The 18,350-nt window shown below is 43.2% G+C and overlaps 1 protein-coding gene across 14 annotated transcripts in view; it reads left to right on the top strand.

The window, feature by feature from the left end:
- Positions 1–18,055, top strand: part of Rbp (RIMS binding protein) — a 29,749-nt gene extending 11,694 nt beyond the window's left edge. Inside the window, exons 2-21 of one of the 14 annotated variants that reach the window (XM_076127256.1) lie at positions 2,418–2,618; positions 2,786–2,987; positions 3,063–4,001; positions 4,073–4,193; positions 4,267–4,444; positions 4,596–4,728; positions 5,238–5,452; positions 5,650–5,853; positions 5,925–6,122; positions 6,720–6,914; positions 7,064–7,336; positions 8,303–8,362; positions 9,430–9,519; positions 10,368–10,586; positions 10,670–10,894; positions 11,101–11,325; positions 12,256–12,418; positions 12,623–12,802; positions 13,934–14,007; positions 15,201–18,055. In XM_076127256.1, coding sequence (XP_075983371.1) covers positions 2,421–2,618; positions 2,786–2,987; positions 3,063–4,001; positions 4,073–4,193; positions 4,267–4,444; positions 4,596–4,728; positions 5,238–5,452; positions 5,650–5,853; positions 5,925–6,122; positions 6,720–6,914; positions 7,064–7,336; positions 8,303–8,362; positions 9,430–9,519; positions 10,368–10,586; positions 10,670–10,894; positions 11,101–11,325; positions 12,256–12,418; positions 12,623–12,802; positions 13,934–14,007; positions 15,201–15,548 — 4,440 coding nt within the window. In that variant the 5' untranslated portion in view covers positions 2,418–2,420 and the 3' untranslated portion in view covers positions 15,549–18,055. Of the gene's footprint in view, positions 1–2,417; positions 2,619–2,785; positions 4,002–4,072; positions 4,194–4,266; positions 4,457–4,580; positions 4,729–5,237; positions 5,453–5,649; positions 5,854–5,924; positions 6,123–6,719; positions 6,915–7,063; positions 7,337–8,302; positions 8,363–9,429; positions 9,520–10,367; positions 10,587–10,669; positions 10,895–11,100; positions 11,326–12,240; positions 12,419–12,622; positions 12,803–13,933; positions 14,008–15,200 lie in introns of all 14 variants that reach the window. The other 13 variants (XM_076127250.1, XM_076127245.1, XM_076127246.1 and 10 more) reach the window with 13 other exon arrangements.
- Positions 18,056–18,350: the final 295 nt, after the last annotated feature.

Below are 18,350 nucleotides of genomic sequence, written 5' to 3'. Positions count from 1 at the left end.
TGGACGGTGGCTATCACCTAAAACTCAGTAAAAAAGTAATATTTTGAAGTATTTACAATAACGGTATTGATTTTCTGCGCCAGTTACATTGAACCAGCAGCTCGAAGCTTGGAACAGTGCCCACAGAGGGCAATAAGCCTTACCGAGGACTAAAATTGCGAGAGATATATGTGTGCGAGCTTCCGCGGAAAATTTCACCAGAAAAAATTAATAGTTCTTTGTGCTTGTAGTAATAAAAACGAAAATTGAAGCAAATAGTTAACCGATCTGAGTTTGTAAATAAATTATTTCGCATACTGTTAATGAATTACTATGTATAAATGTATTATCTGGCCCCTGCAATACAAACCTCAAGCTTGGTGCTGGGACCGCTGTAAACATTGCATTGTATACCTAATTATAAAAACTTTAAGAAAATAAATTAATATATAAAACAATAAATAAAGCACATACTGGACGCGTTATCTTACTCTAACGGACATTTTCAATGCCCTATCTATCCATTGTTTACTTACTAAAGATAAGTTCTATCTACTATAGCGCTTCGTCTGCGTGAACTTCAGATTTCCCGTTTTCATCACAATATTCTTTGCTGCTCCACTTCTATTAGTCATAGCGTAATGCTTTTAAGCCCATAGTTACACCATAATTTTTTAATCCGAATCAGTAGTTGCTAAGATTAGCCCCATTTACATAAGACTAAAATTGTTAATGGCAAGACGTGGGTGTATTTCATACACCTCTGCCTACGCGGCTACACGTTCCAGAATAACAGACGTGATAATATGTATCTATACTAATCTTATATTCCATTATTGTTTGTTTGTTTGTTTGAACGTTTTAATCACAGGAACTGCTGGTGCGAATTGGAAAAATATGTTAGTGTTGGATAGTCGATTTATTGAGAAAGGCTATATAACATCACGCTACGACCAACAGGAGCACAGTACCATCAAAAATGATACAAAACGGGGAAAATTATGATCTCTTTTGTGACGCAAGCAAAGTTGCGCGAGTCAGCTAGTAAGAAATAGCCGTCAAGCCTTCTCCGCGTACTCCCCCTTAAACCGAAACGATGGGACGTCTAGTGTCTACGCCATAGCAAGGTCACACAGCCTCTTAGCACAGAATATTATTATAATTTTATACGTTCACCCTAGCGACCTCCATCAAGTAATCGATACAAACTGATACAAAGAGCTCGAATAACAGGAGAAATTCGTTTCAGTGTTTCATTTATTGATTTTGTAATTGACCATTTAGTTTCTGAATATTTTGTTAGGTTGGACCGCTTTAGTTCCATTTTTTATATAAATGCTCGTGTAAACGTGTATAGATTGTTCTATGGATGGGTGACCATTTTGTACATATCGAGTTCCTCCGTGTTTCGGAAAGCACGTTAAATTGTGGGTCCCGGCTGTCATTTTCGAAGATCTTTGACAGTCGTTAACAGTAGTCAGAAGCTTGACAGTCCGACAACCAGTCTTACCGAAGGGTAGCGTGTTATAACCCATGTAACTGGTTTGTGGAGGTCTGATAGGCAGTCGCTCCACGTTAAATACTTGTATTCAGCTGCGTCCGGTGAGACTGGAAGCCGGCTCCAACATAGTTGGAAGAAAGGCTATTATATATATTTTTCTAAGATATGAGAGTTGTTGGGAGTCTGGAATTATGACTGACTGCCTGTGTTTCCGTTCAACAAAAGCATTATTCAAAAATACCAACTATACCCTAGTTTATAATAATACAGACACTACAATTTTGTTTCCATGTTTTATCAAATAATGTCCTTGAGTAGAAGGCCGGACTGATCTGCTCGGTTCGTACGTGAAATCAATAAATTAATATTTTTTTATCAGCGCTTTCGTACGAACTATCTACATACAAACATAAGCACGATATTATCTTGCATTTAATGACATGAGCAGCTTCGTTCGCATGAATATAGATTTTAGAAAAATCTGACTCCAGATTACCATTTAGCTTCTTGCTTAAATTCACGAAAATCGGTTCAGAGATTTAGTGTATCTACTTATAAATATCACAAAAAGTGAACTTTTGTTAACTATATACGAAAAAGGATAACTTATAGTATACAGAGTATGTATCTCACAGAGTAGAATAGAATATATTTGTCATACTATAAACATTTTTACAAGTTGGGCTTTTACAAATTTTGTATTGATTGCAGCATGTTTAACCACTGCCTTTAAGTTTCCCTAAGCTCGCTACAAACACATTTGGTTCGGAAATATTTATCTATTATCGTACAACAAAGCAGACTTGACTCATTTGTTCGGCATGTGCCGATCGGGTTCATCTATTCATTCGTTCTTTTTTGGCAGCTATGCCGATCAAAATGACCAATGCCGATGAAAAACCAATAATGAAGTTGACATGTTGTATGTTGTCGGTAGAACATGAGCGGGTACGGCGGAGGCGCCATGTGTGACACGGACGCGCTGTCCCGGCGCCTGCGCGACGCCGAGCGAGCGCGCGCCGACGCCGAGCGCGCCCACGCCGACGCGCTGGCGCAGCTGCGCGCCGCCCAGCGCTCGCCCATCGACGCGCACAACGTCGAGCAGCTGCAGTCCAGGGCCAGGGAACTTGAGAAAAAGGTGAACTTCTTACAAATCTTCACTGTTCTGTCCATTAAACGTTACCGACAGATAAAATCGGTAAAGAAGACCCGTCTCTTTGCAAAGCTTCTTATTGTCGCCATTATTGATTTGATTATTTAGCAGTTTTCCTATAATAGTCACATTAACTGGATACATGTTTGTAGGCCGCGTTGGAAACGGTACGATGCGAGGAACTTCAATTAGAACTATCGTCGGCGCTGAGAGCGCGCGGCGCGTCCGGCGGCGGGACCACGTGGTCCACACAGTCCGCACAGCCCGCCTCCGAGATCGAGCGCATCATGGCCAAGATCGAGCAGGACAACCGCATCCTCGCCGAACTAGAGCACCCTCGCTCCACCACGCATGGTAATATCTCCACTAACAGGAGCCGACACGGGTACTACCCCGACCGGAATATCTCAGACGTCACTGGTTTCGCAGGTATCCAAACAAGCGGATCCAACCAGGCTCTGGGAGAGTTCCACTCCCCGACGCCCTCGCCCCTGCCGCACTCGTACACGAGCACGGCCGGCCACGTGGCTATCTGCCAGAGCAACACCATGCCGACTCTGTCCTCGCTGCACGCCACGGGACAGTTCACAGCGCCCAGCTCCAACTCAGTGGCTTACTCCATGAGCGCGCACAATCCCACCTCATACGCTAACCCCGTGTCCGCTTACTCCACCAGTTCATACGGCCTCTCGAACACTCATCAAGTCACGTTCACCAACCCGGTCACCGCGCCGCTTGTCAATAACATCGGACAAATATCTAACACGCTCGCCGGCCTGCAGAGTAACCTACAGAATATCGGTAGCAACATGGTAACGGGTAACGTACCCTCTATGAACTTAAGCGGCGGCCTCAGCGGGCCCGGCATGACGGGGACCATAGCGGGCACTGGACTCACCGGGTGTTTGAACAACCCGCAGACGAGCTTGTCAGGTGGGCTGACGAGTACGCTCGGAGGACTGCAGTCGACTCTGACCAGCGGACTGAGTAACGCGCTATCCAACTTGACGGCCGGAGCGCAACTAGGAGGGCTGAACACGAGTCTGACCGGCACGAATGCTTACGGGACCGGAACAGGGACGTATACAAATCCCCTTCTCTCTAGCGGTCTAGGAACGAATCCTATGAACATAAAGCTAAAACCTCTAGATGAAATAGACCTCGGGCTCGGCAGATACCCGACGACGACAGCGGGCGTCGGCCGGGTGGCCACCCCGGTCACGCCGCACCAGCCCTCGTGGAGTTTAGGATTAGATAGCCAATTTGGAACTGATAGACTAGGAGGCTTAGTAGACACGAGTTACAGTCATGATCGGAACCCGAGAGCTCTGTCGAGGATTATGCCTAATTCCGGATTGGATATAGACGGTGAGTGGAATTCAATTCTGTTTTATACTTTTATAAGATCGACAACTTTTTCAACGATGTGATTGTTTCAGGTCGTAATTCGCATTATATGAACGGTGGTGGACCGTCGGAGGCACAAGTTGATATGTTGGATATACCGGGCAAAGGACGTTGTTGTGTTTACATTGCTCGTTTTTCTTACGACCCACCAGAGTAAGTAAACAGTCAATCGCAAAAGTCAGCTACATTATGAGCACTTGTAAATAAATTAATGTTATCTTTTTAGGATTGAAACAGCTGAAGGCGAGCTGTCTATCTGTGCCGGGGATTATTTGTTGGTGTGGGGGCCACCGGACCCGAACGCCGCCATGCTTGACGCAGAGTTGTTAGACGGACGTCGAGGACTAGTTCCTGCTAATTTCGTACAAAGATTGGTTGGCGATGACCTGTTGGAGTTCCATCAGGTAAATTTTAGAGTACGTACCAAAGCATTCAATATATTGGACGTTTCGGGACTACTTTTATAACATTACGTAAATTGGCATAAAGAAAATAAAATTACAAATTTACTTTTTAGCTATATACTGACGTTGACATCAGATTTTGTTTCGGCAGGCGGTGGTAGCGACGTTGAGGGACGCCGACGAGTCTGCTACTACGGCAGTGAGTGAAGTGTCGCTGAGTCGAGACGTGGCGCGGCTCAGTGAAGTAGCTGAACTCAGCGAGGGCCCCGAGGACGACGACAACGGTGAGCTATCACACTCTACTCTCATACACATCTCATAGAATACACTAGATGATTAGATCTTCTCAAAACATAAACTTATTACGAGGGACTAGCCATTAGCCATATTAGAGCATTTTTGGTCGAAATTAAGACGAAAACTTAGGTCATGATGTGATATAGTTTAGTAGCAGGATAAATTAGCAAGTGGCATTTATTAAAACATCTTTGTCATTCAATTATATTTTGAAATTCGCATGCCAATCCAAACGCATCGAGCACTCCTTGTGAACTACCATAATTAGTCTTTAATCATGACGCTTGGCACAAACATATACAAACAAAACGCAACACTAACGACCTGGGACGGTTATCGTTCATGAACGACCATTTATATAGAAATAGTTCTATAGTTGAACCTTTAAATCCCTCCCCCTCCCTATCCTTGGACTTCGCTGCACGCTTCTTCGCATAACTCACGCACTTCGCCTGCCTGGCTACATTCCTCGCGATCTATCCTCGGACCTGAACAGCCGAGCTGTTTTTCTCGTCGCTAGTACCTGCGCCGCGGCAGCTGACGCTGGAGAGGCAGCTGAACAAGTCGGTGCTTATCGGCTGGACGGCGCCTGAGGGCGTGCAGCAAGCCAACATCGAGAGCTACCACGTGTACGTGGACGGCGTGCTCAAGACCACCGTCAAAGCGACGGAGCGCACGCGAGCTTTGGTCGAAGGGGTCGACTCCAATCGGGTGAGCAACTTTTAGATACTAATTAGCCGCTAACTTACATTCTACTTTAGTTTCCATTTCTACATAATGTCAGTGAGCACAAATCCATTTAGTTTTGGTCGATATCATTGTTTTCTTTTTAGTTAATACATTTTCATACAGTACTTTAGTTGGGTCTTTATTTTTCGTCAATGTTGTGTTTATTTGTTTCTCCAAAGCCACATCGCATCAGCGTGCGGTCGGTGACAGCGTCTCGCCGCACGTCGCGGGACGCCGCTTGCACGATGGTCATCGGTAGGGACACAGCCAACATGGGACCCACCTGCGTCAGGGCTAGCGGAGTCACTTGCTCTCAGGCCGTCATCTCTTGGTTACCCGCCAACTCCAACCACCAGCACGTCGTCTGCGTAAACAACGTCGAAGTAAGTAAGATACGCTAATCAATTTTGCAAGCCTAAAGGAATAGTTAAGATATATTATATCCTTATTCCAGGTCCGGACAGTGAAACCGGGCGTATATCGCCACACCATCACGGGATTGTCTCCTAGCACTCAGTATCGGGTAACCGTGAGGGCTAAGCACTTAAGGGCTGGCCCTCCGTCGGGAATACCAATAGAAGAAGCTCCCGGAGCTTACACGGACTTCAGGACTCTGCCCAAAGGGTTGCCAGACCCACCGAATGAAATCATGGTACGTGGTTCGTTGTTAACCCAAAAGTCAGCATGACGTGAATTGAGCATGCTTTTTGGATCCAAACTTCTACATTTTACACTCACATTCCTTGCTCGCTGATGTAATATGTGTACTTAGTCAGGATTCCAAATATATACAATCACACAGTGGATAGTGGAAAAGTCATAAGTATTCAATTACCTAGAATAAAATTATGTATTTGCTTTTAAAGTCAGTAATTATAAAGGCGTTTTTAGCACGCACAAGGTAGCTTTCCAATGCTCCACGACATGTGTGATCATACAATATAACTACTCACAAAGACCGACTGATACACCCCAATTCCTTTCAAATAATTCACAACCTCAAAGCACACAGCACGTCTCGAGGAAGTCGCGTCAATCGCAACCATAAATCCAGCTCCAGGAAAATTATTTAACATATTCCCAACGCTCACCTCGTTGTTAGCTTAGCGACCCTCATCTGTGATGTGAACTCCTCCCTCAATGTGGCTTAGTTCGACGTTGGCCCAATGTTATCTAAACGTCGAAACCCAATTGGCTTGCTCACAAATGTTCGGCTGGATTGTTGGTGGTGATTGGTGCGGTGTCGCAGGTGGAAGCGGGACCCCAGGACGGCACCCTGCTGGTGACTTGGCAGCCGGTACTGCGTCCGCCCGCCTCGGGCCCCGTCACTGGGTACGCAGTGTACGCCGACGGCAAGAAGGTCACCGACGTCGATTCTCCAACCGGTGACCACGCTCTCATCGACATTGGCAAACTGATCGGCCTCAATCCTAAATGTGTCACCGTAAGTATAGCTGTATGGAGCTTGATTTGGCTATGTGAACGCTATGTTAGCAAAATATTCGTTATCGACGTGACTACACGTCCCTAAGTAGATATATTTGATGATCGAGCGTGACGTTTTTTATTGCGATTGAATGTTGTTTTTTACAGGTACGTACAAAGTCACGCGACAGTCAGTCGAGTGACAGCGCGCCCACTCCGATACCGCCGGCGGTGCTGCGCGGCGTCGCGTCGCGGGTGCCGCGCGGGCCCATGCCGGGGCCCAACCAGCAGGGCCCCCCGGGCTACAGGGGCCCGGGCATGGGCATACAGCGTCCCCAACCCTACCAACAGCAGCAGCAAGTGATTGAACACGATGAAAATCTCTCCGATAAGGAGATATTTCCATCTAGCGTCAACCGACACGACCAGCACGCAGCTCAGGTGACCAAACACTCTCAGTTTTCCTATTTCTATATATTATTGACCCCTTTAAATTGTTGGTATATTTCTAGATATGTCTCAGATATATTGGAGTCGTTGTCCCGAAAATTGGCTTTAAATAAATATAACTATACTGACAAAATTTCTTTTTGTACCTTCACAATCTTAATGGAATTTATTTTGCTATCATAATTGGAATTTTGAAACTTATGTCAAATTAAACTAAAATTCTGAATTTTTAATGTTTGATTAAGTGTTGATCGGCATAGCACTTTGTCTATATTTCATTTGCGAATCAATGTTGTACATTTTGTGTGTAACGTCAAGTTTCATTTTGCCAGTTTTTGTTTAAGATGTTGATTCAGTATTTAATATGTGCTTTATATTTTTGATTTTATCTCTGATAATTTTCTTCGTCTGTGTCTTCTTAGCTACCATTATAACGATCAGTGTCATATGCTCTCTTCTTGCGTGACAAGCGGTCTGTAGCAACATTGTTCTCGTTTATATCCTTCGTGACTACTTGAATGTAAAGATGTTAATGATACATTGTAAATATTAATACTGTCTGTGACGTAGACCGAGCTACAGGCAGACTGCTTGTCACGTAATATCGGTGTTGCAAACTGCACTCTTTATACTATCTCCTGTGGTTCTGTCGCTGGCATCTTCTAATGTCCAGTATTTAGTTCTCTGCCGACGGTATCACACGACCACCGCGCCATCGACTCTAGCTATGCACTCGGCTCGAACGTTCAAAATTAAATGCATACTGCTTGCGACTAGATCCGTAGTCTCTAGTGCTATTGGCCGATACCCGACAACGCACGACACCATACAGATACAACTTAGAACAGATAAAGAGCTTGTACTTTGTGACACAGACAATATCCCATGAGCTGTATCATGCCACTTAGTGTTACCTTACCTCTCTCTCTCACATAACTGTTATACACCTTTCCATAGCCTACGAGTGGATTCGGCACAGGCCTCCTAAAGAGTATATTCGACAAAATAACCCCTTCGGTAAGGAATTTTAACACGTCTTTTCATATTTTATATCATTATTTATTTCATTCTGAAGTTTACACACGACTGATTTTATTTAGCGTTCTATGAATTTTGATTTTAGTTTTTGAGAGCGTTCTTTTTTTGTTATTAGTTATGTAAAATATTTTTTATTTTTTTTATTTGAATTTTTTATTATATTTACACAGTGTGCCCGTATATACAAATAGTGTCATAATACATAATATTGTAGCCATATAATCAGCATATGAAGACAATATTTACTTTGAGTATGCTTTTATATTTTTCTGAAAGTAGAGGAAAATAATATGTAGAAACCAAGTATATTTAGATAAGTGCATATCTATTTTATAAAGAAAACTAGGTACTTGAAACATAAGTAATGACTAGCAGCTATAATGACGATAGATAGATGACTAACAGTTGAAAGTATAGTGATATAGCGCGGGTTCGTTTGTGTAATGACACCACCAGATACTTCCACTAGGTGTGGTTACATGTCTGTTTTGCGTTAATGACGACATTCATGACTATTCACGACTCATACATGAGAACATCACTCATGAACATGAACACATCATTTACATAACAATCTGTGAGATGACCGCGGCGTCAATGTTCGAGCGACGTCACTTTAGTTAATGTAAAGCCGAACGCTTCACGGCAGTGAACTTTCTACCTTTCCACTTCAGCTTTCCTGTACAGGCTTCACTTGCTCTCAACGCCTGAATAACAATATCTAACAACTCTATAAAGTATTTTGTTACTCACTTAAACAGCTTCTACTTACTTATCCGCTTAATAATCTATTCGTATATTATTGTGTACTTCTAATTGCTTCAAACAGTAATGGAATAGCATCAAGAGAAGGTACCGACACTATGTATGGAGCAAGCTCACGTCACTCGACAAGCGAGCACGTTACGTCACGTTACGTCACGATACGTCACGATACGTCATCAACATCGCTCATATGCCAGCACGACCATTATCTCACTATGTTTTGTCTCGTTTAACATCAAATGTGTACTATGCTAAAATATTGAATGACCGTGTGGTATTAGCAATCGGGGATACCGGCCATCGAAATCACTAAAGAGGGCGCGGCGGAGCTGGGTAGCGAGGACGAGGAGGCGTCGCGTCGCCGCCCGCAGGTCTGCGATCTCTCCTAGCTGTCATCGATGTGCTCTCCATGTGCTAGCACTACTCACTATTGCTCTCTTTCTCTCTCTACGACCTCCCAGTCACGAGTTTCCACTTCTCGGTGTTTCTGTGTTGTCATCTTCACTTAGTGTACCGTCCTCGATGTCCACTTTGTCCACACACTCGACACGGAGCCGCGGCCCGCACGCCCCGCCCGACACTCGCCCGACACTCGGCCGACACCCGTCCGACACTCGCACGAGCCCTCGGCCGGCGCGGTCCCGTCACTGATAGTTAGCTAGGCGACGAGCAGTCGACCAGGCCTCGATACAGAGCACTCGATACAGAACCCACACTGGAGCATGCCCGCGCGTGTATGTTATGACTGTTCCTGCATGCTGTCTTGGCTTCGACGCGTTTCCATGCCGTACACTCACTCCTGTCACACACCCCACACTTCAGTGTCTCTATGTTCATAGATAAGGTATGAGTTAAACGAGGGGACATCGGTTAACGATACGATTCTTCCGTTCAAGTATTAAGAGTTGACTTTCAATGTATGTTATGTTAAACTTGTGACAAGCACATTTGGAACCGTCTGTTTATGATTATAATTATCTGCTATGAATGATGTGGTTCAAAGTGTAAGCGCTGCACGCTAGCTTTCGTTGTGCATGGGGGTTGACTAGAGCTACAACGGAATGTCTTGTTTTATCTTATCATCCGAGGAGAAGGTAATATTTATATCGCTTTGAAACGCAACGCCAATGAGGATAATGGCTATGAGCTTGATCTATTGCTGTTGGCTTTGTGATGGAAAATCTAACCTTATTAATGTGTTGGTTCGTACGGACGTCAGCAGCAACCGTCCCAAGCAGCGGCAGCGTCGCAGCAGCCATCGGGTCAGCCGTACCCGAGTACACCAGCCTACCATGGCACGCAGCAACCCCCATATCCACCAGCCGGCCAGTTCCCAAGTAACGCGCCGGCGCCCTACCCCGGCGCGCAGCAGCACTACCAGAACCCGCCGCCGAGGAACCACCACGAGCGCGGCCGCCCTCCTAACCCCCACCAAGTGGTCGGTATCACTGCTCCTTGCACTCTATTCTACTGACAAACACTGGCCGTCTGTCTGAATACTCACAAGCACGATATGTTCAGCAACAACAGGGTCAGCAGGGCGGCAGCATGCAGTACACGGCCCGCGGGGCTCCGCCGCAGGGTCCCCGCGGCCCGCCGCCGGGCGCCAGGCACGCGCAGCAGCACCCTCAGTCTAAGAAGAGCCGCTACTTCATCGCCTTGTTCGACTACGACCCCACCACCATGAGCCCCAACCCTGAGAGCTGTGACGAGGAACTGCCCTTCAGTGAAGGTGACACTATCAAGGTATGCAACTTGATCAAATAACAAATAACATTACTCAAAACAAAGTATGAAATTCCTTCCCTCTTCGTTATTTTCTTATGTCAAACCCAGTAAAAGATTCAAGTTACTGAAAGAAAATATTTTTCCAAAGTAAATGCCTGTCCTCGTTGGGGAACTAATAGCATGTTGTCGGTTTACAATTTTCATGAATATTGTTATCTTGTCAGGTGTGGGGCGACAAGGACGCCGACGGTTTCTACTGGGGCGAGTGTCGAGGGCGACGGGGCTACGTGCCCCACAACATGGTGATGGAGGTCTCGGAGCAGGAGGCAGCCGGCCAGGCGGCCAAGCGCGAGCGCTGGGCCGACGCCTACGCCAACCAGCCGGTCCGGAGGATGGTCGCACTGTACGATTACGACCCACAGGAACTCAGCCCAAACGTCGACGCAGATGTAAGTATCTGAGCTGCCATATTTTATTCAACTACACTACATGGACACTGCATACAAAACCTGGATCACTTATACACGTATGTCAGCGCTCAACTTACAAGATACTGTAAATGGAGTCAGGTACTTTGATTTTAGTTACTACATTACACTTATTTTCTTTTTAACATTGCTATTCAGATTACGCGTAGATAACACTTTATATTTTAGTGCTTGAGTCTCTTTACTACCTTTTCACTATCAGTTTCAATACTTCACTATTCACACACTATAATACTTCCTCTGCTTATACTTGACAAAAGATTAACAAACGTCGCGAAGGTCCCGTCTTGAAGGTTCGAAGCCTTCGAATTATATATTTGTAATTTTGCACAACACGCAAATACAAAATATGCTAGAACTTTAACTAAGTTGAATAGTTCTAAATAAGTCTCTATCTCTGTAAGCGCAGCTGCATTTTGCCGAGTTTTAATAGTTTTTAACGCACTCGGCGTTTTGCAGCTGAACCTTTGCACAAAATGCTGTCCAACTTGCAAACATTACTTAGTTTATGATAGTCTTTTTGGAATGTTATCCTCACCGTTGGATAAACCCATCGGTTTTTAATACATTCGAGCTGATATTTCTTCCCAGCTTGCATTTTAAATGTTAAAATACTTTTTTGATCTAACTTTACTAAATTAGTATAAAATCTGCTTGAATGTTTGCACTTGAGAGTTTTCCTTCTTAAATCTTGAGCTTCTCCAATTTTGAAATCTTTTCTCTCGCTTCCAATTCTTTGTCCAATTTTCAAACGTCACTTGTAAAAAAAAACTTTTATTGGAATGTCAAAATTTAAAAAGTCAAGTGACATTTGTAAATTGGTTATCTATGACTTTTGTTAAAAACTTTTCCAATAGTTACTGAAAATTATGTCAGGGTCGTTATGTCCAGGCGGAGCTGAGCTTCCAGACGGGTCAGATTATCCATGTGTACGGTGAGATGGACGATGACGGCTTCTACATGGCTGAGATCGACGGCGTCCGCGGCCTGGTGCCCAGCAACTTCCTCACCGAGGCCAACGACCAGTACCCGCCTGCCGGACAGAGCAGTCAAGGTGTGTCTCTTTTCATACACCTATCTATAAAAAACTTCCTAGACTTAGAAGAGCTAAATATACCTTTTAACAAGCAAGAATTTGTTGGAATAACCTATATTTAAATGTTAGTTAGGCAAGATATAAGATCTTGGACAATTTTTCAAGTAAATATCAACAGGATATTCATAGTATGAGATGTCGAGCGGTATGTGTTTTATGCAGGCGTGGCTGGTGTAGCTGGCGTGGGGGTGGCAGGTGGAGGGGGGCGCGGCGCGGGGCGCGGGCGCGGCGTGGTGGGGGGTGTCCAGGCGCCGGCCATGCCCGGCCCCGGCGCCCGCGGCCCGCCCCCTCCCCCGCGAGACAACGTCGCGCCCGCGCCGCGCAACCATCACCGGAAGCCAGGTGAGGCACCATCACTCCCACGACAATCCTCCCCCCTCCGAACTCTCAAGCTCCCGACTGTACCGTCCAGTCTCCTCCTCACTCCTACGACTTTTATTACTAAGCCGGGTCGGTCGGCTCGGTGACTTCGTTGAGAGAATACTCCACGTTCACAACTTCACTATAGATCACTTACGTACTTGACACGTGTTACTAGTTGTGTCGTTGTGCTTTGTTTGACGTCGAATATAATGTCAACTCTGTTCGTATTCACGTGAGTTTCAACTAAAGTCATTTGAGCGTACACATTGTTGATGTAACGCGGTAGTTCCGTGTATATACGAGTACGTGTGTACAATGAGATCGCCGAGCCGACCTCCCTATGTTTAGGTAAGTTCGGTGTCGACTCGTGTCGGTACCGTTCACCGAGAGCTTTGAGTGTTTCATGTTTGCACCTTGGACTTGCTATGTGACTACTGAGAGACGCTAGCTATTTCGCTCTGGTACCCTCTATCATCTTTCCTGTACACTTGCGATTGCGACGGGACTCGCTCGGCGAGTTTGTGTTTTAGATACCGTGTTCCGTTTTGCCTCATTGTCTCTTGTAACATTCCGATTATTGAAATCAGTATTGTGCTGACTACTTATGTCAACATTGCGACGTCAGTGGAGCATTGTTGGTAAAACGGAATGTTTGAATGCGAGTCCGGTTGCAATCTACGGAGCACAAAGACTCTTGGTGTACACTTTGCTAATAAACACTATCTTGGATTACACAGTCACAAACATCGTTCGGAGAGGTTCTGATTCAATACAAAATTGACTTTGCAATAAGTATGTAATAATTATGTATGTATATCAAAGCACACAAGTCGAAGGCACGCCGATTATTATATTATATACGAGTTTCGTTGTGGAGGATACGTTATTTTATTTTCATCTATCCAACTGTCTGTCCTATTGTTATGTTCTGTTTGTCACACGGTAAATGCGGTATAGTCGGTATATTCGGGCACGGCGGGTAGGCCGCTCGTACAAATACACGCAACATAATCTCGCACAGAGCCCACGAGGTGCGCGTGAGGTGTGATCCAAGAGTCAAGTGGTTGTCTGTGGTCACTATATATGTTGTGTGTATTGTCTGTTTGCTAGATGCCTGCCCTCTTCCCCCTTCTCAGTTAGACCACAACACATGCGCCAGTAATCCAGAACAGGCGAATTCTCAGGTAAAAATACCGTTTGTAATCGACCCACAAGAATACTTTCAAATATACTATGCAACGATACTAGACGTTTTTTGTTTCGACTGTCACTTCATTATCTCTAGATTTTATTATTTTCACTGTTTCCTTTTCTTCATTTATTTCTTTTTCTATATTTACCTTGCGTTTCATGAGTGCGCTCAGTGTACAAACGAGGGCATCTGGTAGTGTGATCGCCCGCGGTCGCTCGCTCCGCCGACCACGCGGACAGACATGGTCACCATACTATTATGTACACGTCATTAGCTGTCATCGCATACTGGACCAGATCATACAGAGACTAGTACAGAACATACACTGTCGTACTTCACTCACATATACCATGAACCCATTCACCATAATGTAACGACAATCTCTGAGGCCTGTGAATGTGCTCCCCTACTAGACGATTACGTGGACGATGTCATCACACTATACAAAACTGTCGATTGTCTCTCGTTCACATTCCGCACATCGTTATCGTAATCGAATAGTACGTTTCTGATTCAAGCTTTTTGTTGTAGATATACAAAGCATGATGAATGTATTGAATGATACTGTGTCCACTTGTGAACTCTAGCCTTATGTCTCTGAACTTGATGAAATCCTTTTGATATGTCAATTAATGTGAATGCGGTCCGATGCGGTCGATTTTTTATTTTCCAATGCTGCTTTGTTTATGGCAATGCATGTTCTTTATTGCACAGTTTAAACTGTTTGATTGATGTGTGTACCTACTGTGATATCCTGAATAATAATATTTTGTGTCAACCAATATTGTATAGCATGAATACACCGAGTGATTTAGTACCTATGTAAGTTGTGGTTTTAATATTATCTAATGTGCCTAATAATGGCTCATATCTGTTAACTCTGAAACAAATCTTTAATATGATTGATCTTGTATTACAATAATTGTTGAACTTGTTGCCCAAACCTGAGTTTGTGAGAACTAGAAGCCCCTTGAGTCTGCGATAAAAATTGGCTTGTTACATGTTCCTCATAATTTTCATCATTATTTTCACAATTGTAACTTATGACTGTGATATGTTTCATCTGTTATTGAACATATTTCATGATTGTACCTTTCACATGTTGTTTCAAGCGTAACATTGATAACAGATGAAACATATTGGATGAATGTACACAAGTATAACAAGGTGCGCTTGGCGTGGCAGGCGAGGGCGAGAGGCGCGGCGATCGCGCAGCCAGCGAGCACGATCGCGCGCACGAGCGTTGGTAACGCCAGCACGCCGGTGCAGTCGCCGGGCACGACGGCGGCGGGCGCAAGCGGCGGCGTGCCCGCGCCCGTGGGCGTCGGCGCGCCGGCCCCCGCTTCCCCTGCTCGCCGCGCCGGCCCCGCCGTGGTGCCCGCGCCCGTGTCCCAGCCGGTACCGGCGCAATCTACGCCCGCCTCGCAGCCCAACCTCATGCAGAAGTTCTCCGAAATGACCGCCCCCGGCGGCGACATCTTGAGCAAAGGGAAAGAGCTCATTTTCATGAAATTTGGGTTGGGTGGGAAATAATGCCGGTGCCGGTGCGGACTCCGCCCGGCCTCGCGACGATCCTGTGTCGCCTGATCCTGCTGCGGCTTTTGGTGGAACTCGGCCGGGTTGTAATATGAATATTTTCTATTTAGGCCGCTCGACGCGCCGGTACGAGGGTACCGCACTTAGGAGATGTTGTACATAGTAAGATTTCAATAAACGCACAGTCTAGTGAATATTCGAGTATTATGCTGTCTCGATAGCATACACGGTTGGAGTTTAAACACCTGAACACCCGGTTAGTCGTGTAATCTGATGCTTTCTATATCTCGGACTCGCGTCCATCTGTTAGGTTAGATTATGATATCGAGTGAATTGTTTAAACATTATTGGACCTACATTATTTCCTACGTGTAGGTACAAATCGTAAAGTTATTATATAGTTATTACTACATCCTTATGTCATAGAGTTGTTGTAATTTTCTACGTTACGTTTTCGATCGCTAGCTGTGAGAAACCTACCCTCAAAGAGTAGAAACTATAATGTATCATTACAACCAGTTTCAGTGTAAGAATTTAATACCTACTTGATAAAAATAAATGGACATAACAAAAGTACGAAGAATTATTGAAATAACTAATAGTTTGTGCGAGCACCGTATCCATGATGCTGATGCAACCGTCCCATTGACCAATAAATTGAATCAAAATGATTTGTTAACCGACTCCTATAAACAAAGAGAACCCTCTAATTATATTTGTGTAAAATGTTCTTTCTATCGTTGATCGATGTTCGGTTACCATCCTAAAGTCATCAAGTCATCTAGGTAAGAAACTCCCCTATGTAAAAAAATTACATAATATTTAAATAAATAAAAGTTGTTTGTATATCTAAAATCTGTTCATAATGTCAAATAACTTATATTTCGTACTATATGACAGTTAATTAACATGTAAATCTTGGGAAAATGTAATTATAGGTGCCTACTGAGATTTGCCAATATCTTTTTGTAATATCCAAACTGCTGAAACTCAATACACTTACATATTAATGATAATTTATATAAGAAAATGTTGTGTAAGCGCATTAATTATATGCCTGATTCTTTGATTGTTCTTGAAATAATAATATTCTGTGATAGTAGACGTGATACCATCTTTATCATTCTTAATATAATACCTACTTACTAAACAGTACTACGTCATTGTCACCGTATGATCTAACTGAACTCGTGTCTATTGTATCTGCCTCATCGAATACTTCCGAGTGTGATGTACCTCCTCGGACCTCACGGACCTCTCTCCTGTGAGAGCATCCTCGCCTGCTGACGTCATTGTGCAGATGTGCTAGTGTGTTTATCATAATGTATGAAATGTATTCATAAATCAGACCACAAGCCTTTTACAAGAATATTGTGTTAACACTTAGAACCTCGCTCTTGGTCTCTGAGTGTCAGCTGACTTCGAGCTAATTTAATTTCAGAGAATCGCGTGCCACTTTGTTATGGAGTTTTTGATAAAAAACAATAATTTAATGCGAATTATTTACACTTACAATATATTTGTGGAGAAAGCGACAAATAACAATTAACGCTAACGTCGTATCAAACCGACAAAAGACTGCTTGCATGAAATATTATTACTTTTAGAAAATATATAGAATTCGTTATATTAATATACTTCCTTGTGACACGTGCACTCGTGTTTATAGCAAAATGTATATGAGACATATTTGAAATTTCATATGTTTAAATAAATATGTACTTATATGTGGAATCAACCGACCTAACTGATATATATTATATAGGTAGGTACCAGCGAGGCCGCACCTACATAGCGACGTTGACGGATCTAAATAATTTATAAATGTTCTAAAGTTGTTGTTGTACATATTGATCGGTAAGGCCGCTTGGGATGTAGGCTACTTCGAGATTGCTCACTTCGTACAAGGGATTCTCTATTAAGTCCTTTATATTGCTTCGTATCTATCCAACAAAGTTCTCGTTCTCGTGTATTTGAACCTTTTCACGTATAAATCCAGATTTAGCTTGCGATTCCTAGTGTTAATCACTCGTAAGGTATATAACCCCACCGTTTAGTCCACTACGATGTATAACTGCGTATGTATATTAACTGGTTGTACATATTGATGCGTGCGCCCGCGTTCCAATGTTTTAGCTAAGCACCGCTACATATCTACATATAATATATTATATAATATGTATAACCCGTAATTTGAAGTTTTTCTATCATTATTAAAGAATATTCTAGTGTTATTTCCGACACGGTTCGAAGTTGTTCACTTGTTTATATATTGTTATAAATCTGTATTCATATCTTTTATCACATGTGTAACTACGTGTATGGTTATTTATAACAATGAGATAATATAAATTATGTATATTAATCGTGCATAATTTAATATAAAGAGTTGTATATTACTTATATACTAATGAATTATGGCAAAACACTATAATGGATAAATCTCTAACAATGTACCAATGAAATATGCTGACAAAATAAATAATACAAATGCCGCTTCTTTATTTATTGTATTTACTGTCATACATTATAAATATATCGGTAGACAAATCATGTTATATTTACTTAATGTGTTAATAAACTGAGAGATAATAACTACATTTTAACTGACTCCAAATTATATTTATTTTATTATTTCAATATTCTTACATAGTTAACTTACCTTTACAGACTATGTAATGCTACCTACTATTATATATTATTACTTATATATATTTTTTACTGTCTGTACATTTTATTTGCCTGTTATTTTTGTTGTTTAAACAATCTATCATTATGTTATTATGATTTATCTTTGAT

Source organism: Anticarsia gemmatalis, chromosome 20 (assembly GCF_050436995.1).
Source record: "Anticarsia gemmatalis isolate Benzon Research Colony breed Stoneville strain chromosome 20, ilAntGemm2 primary, whole genome shotgun sequence".
NCBI classification, from domain to species: domain Eukaryota; kingdom Metazoa; phylum Arthropoda; class Insecta; order Lepidoptera; family Erebidae; genus Anticarsia; species Anticarsia gemmatalis.
The sequence above is the reverse complement of the archived record's forward strand: the minus strand, read 5'-3'. Positions and strand labels throughout refer to the sequence as shown.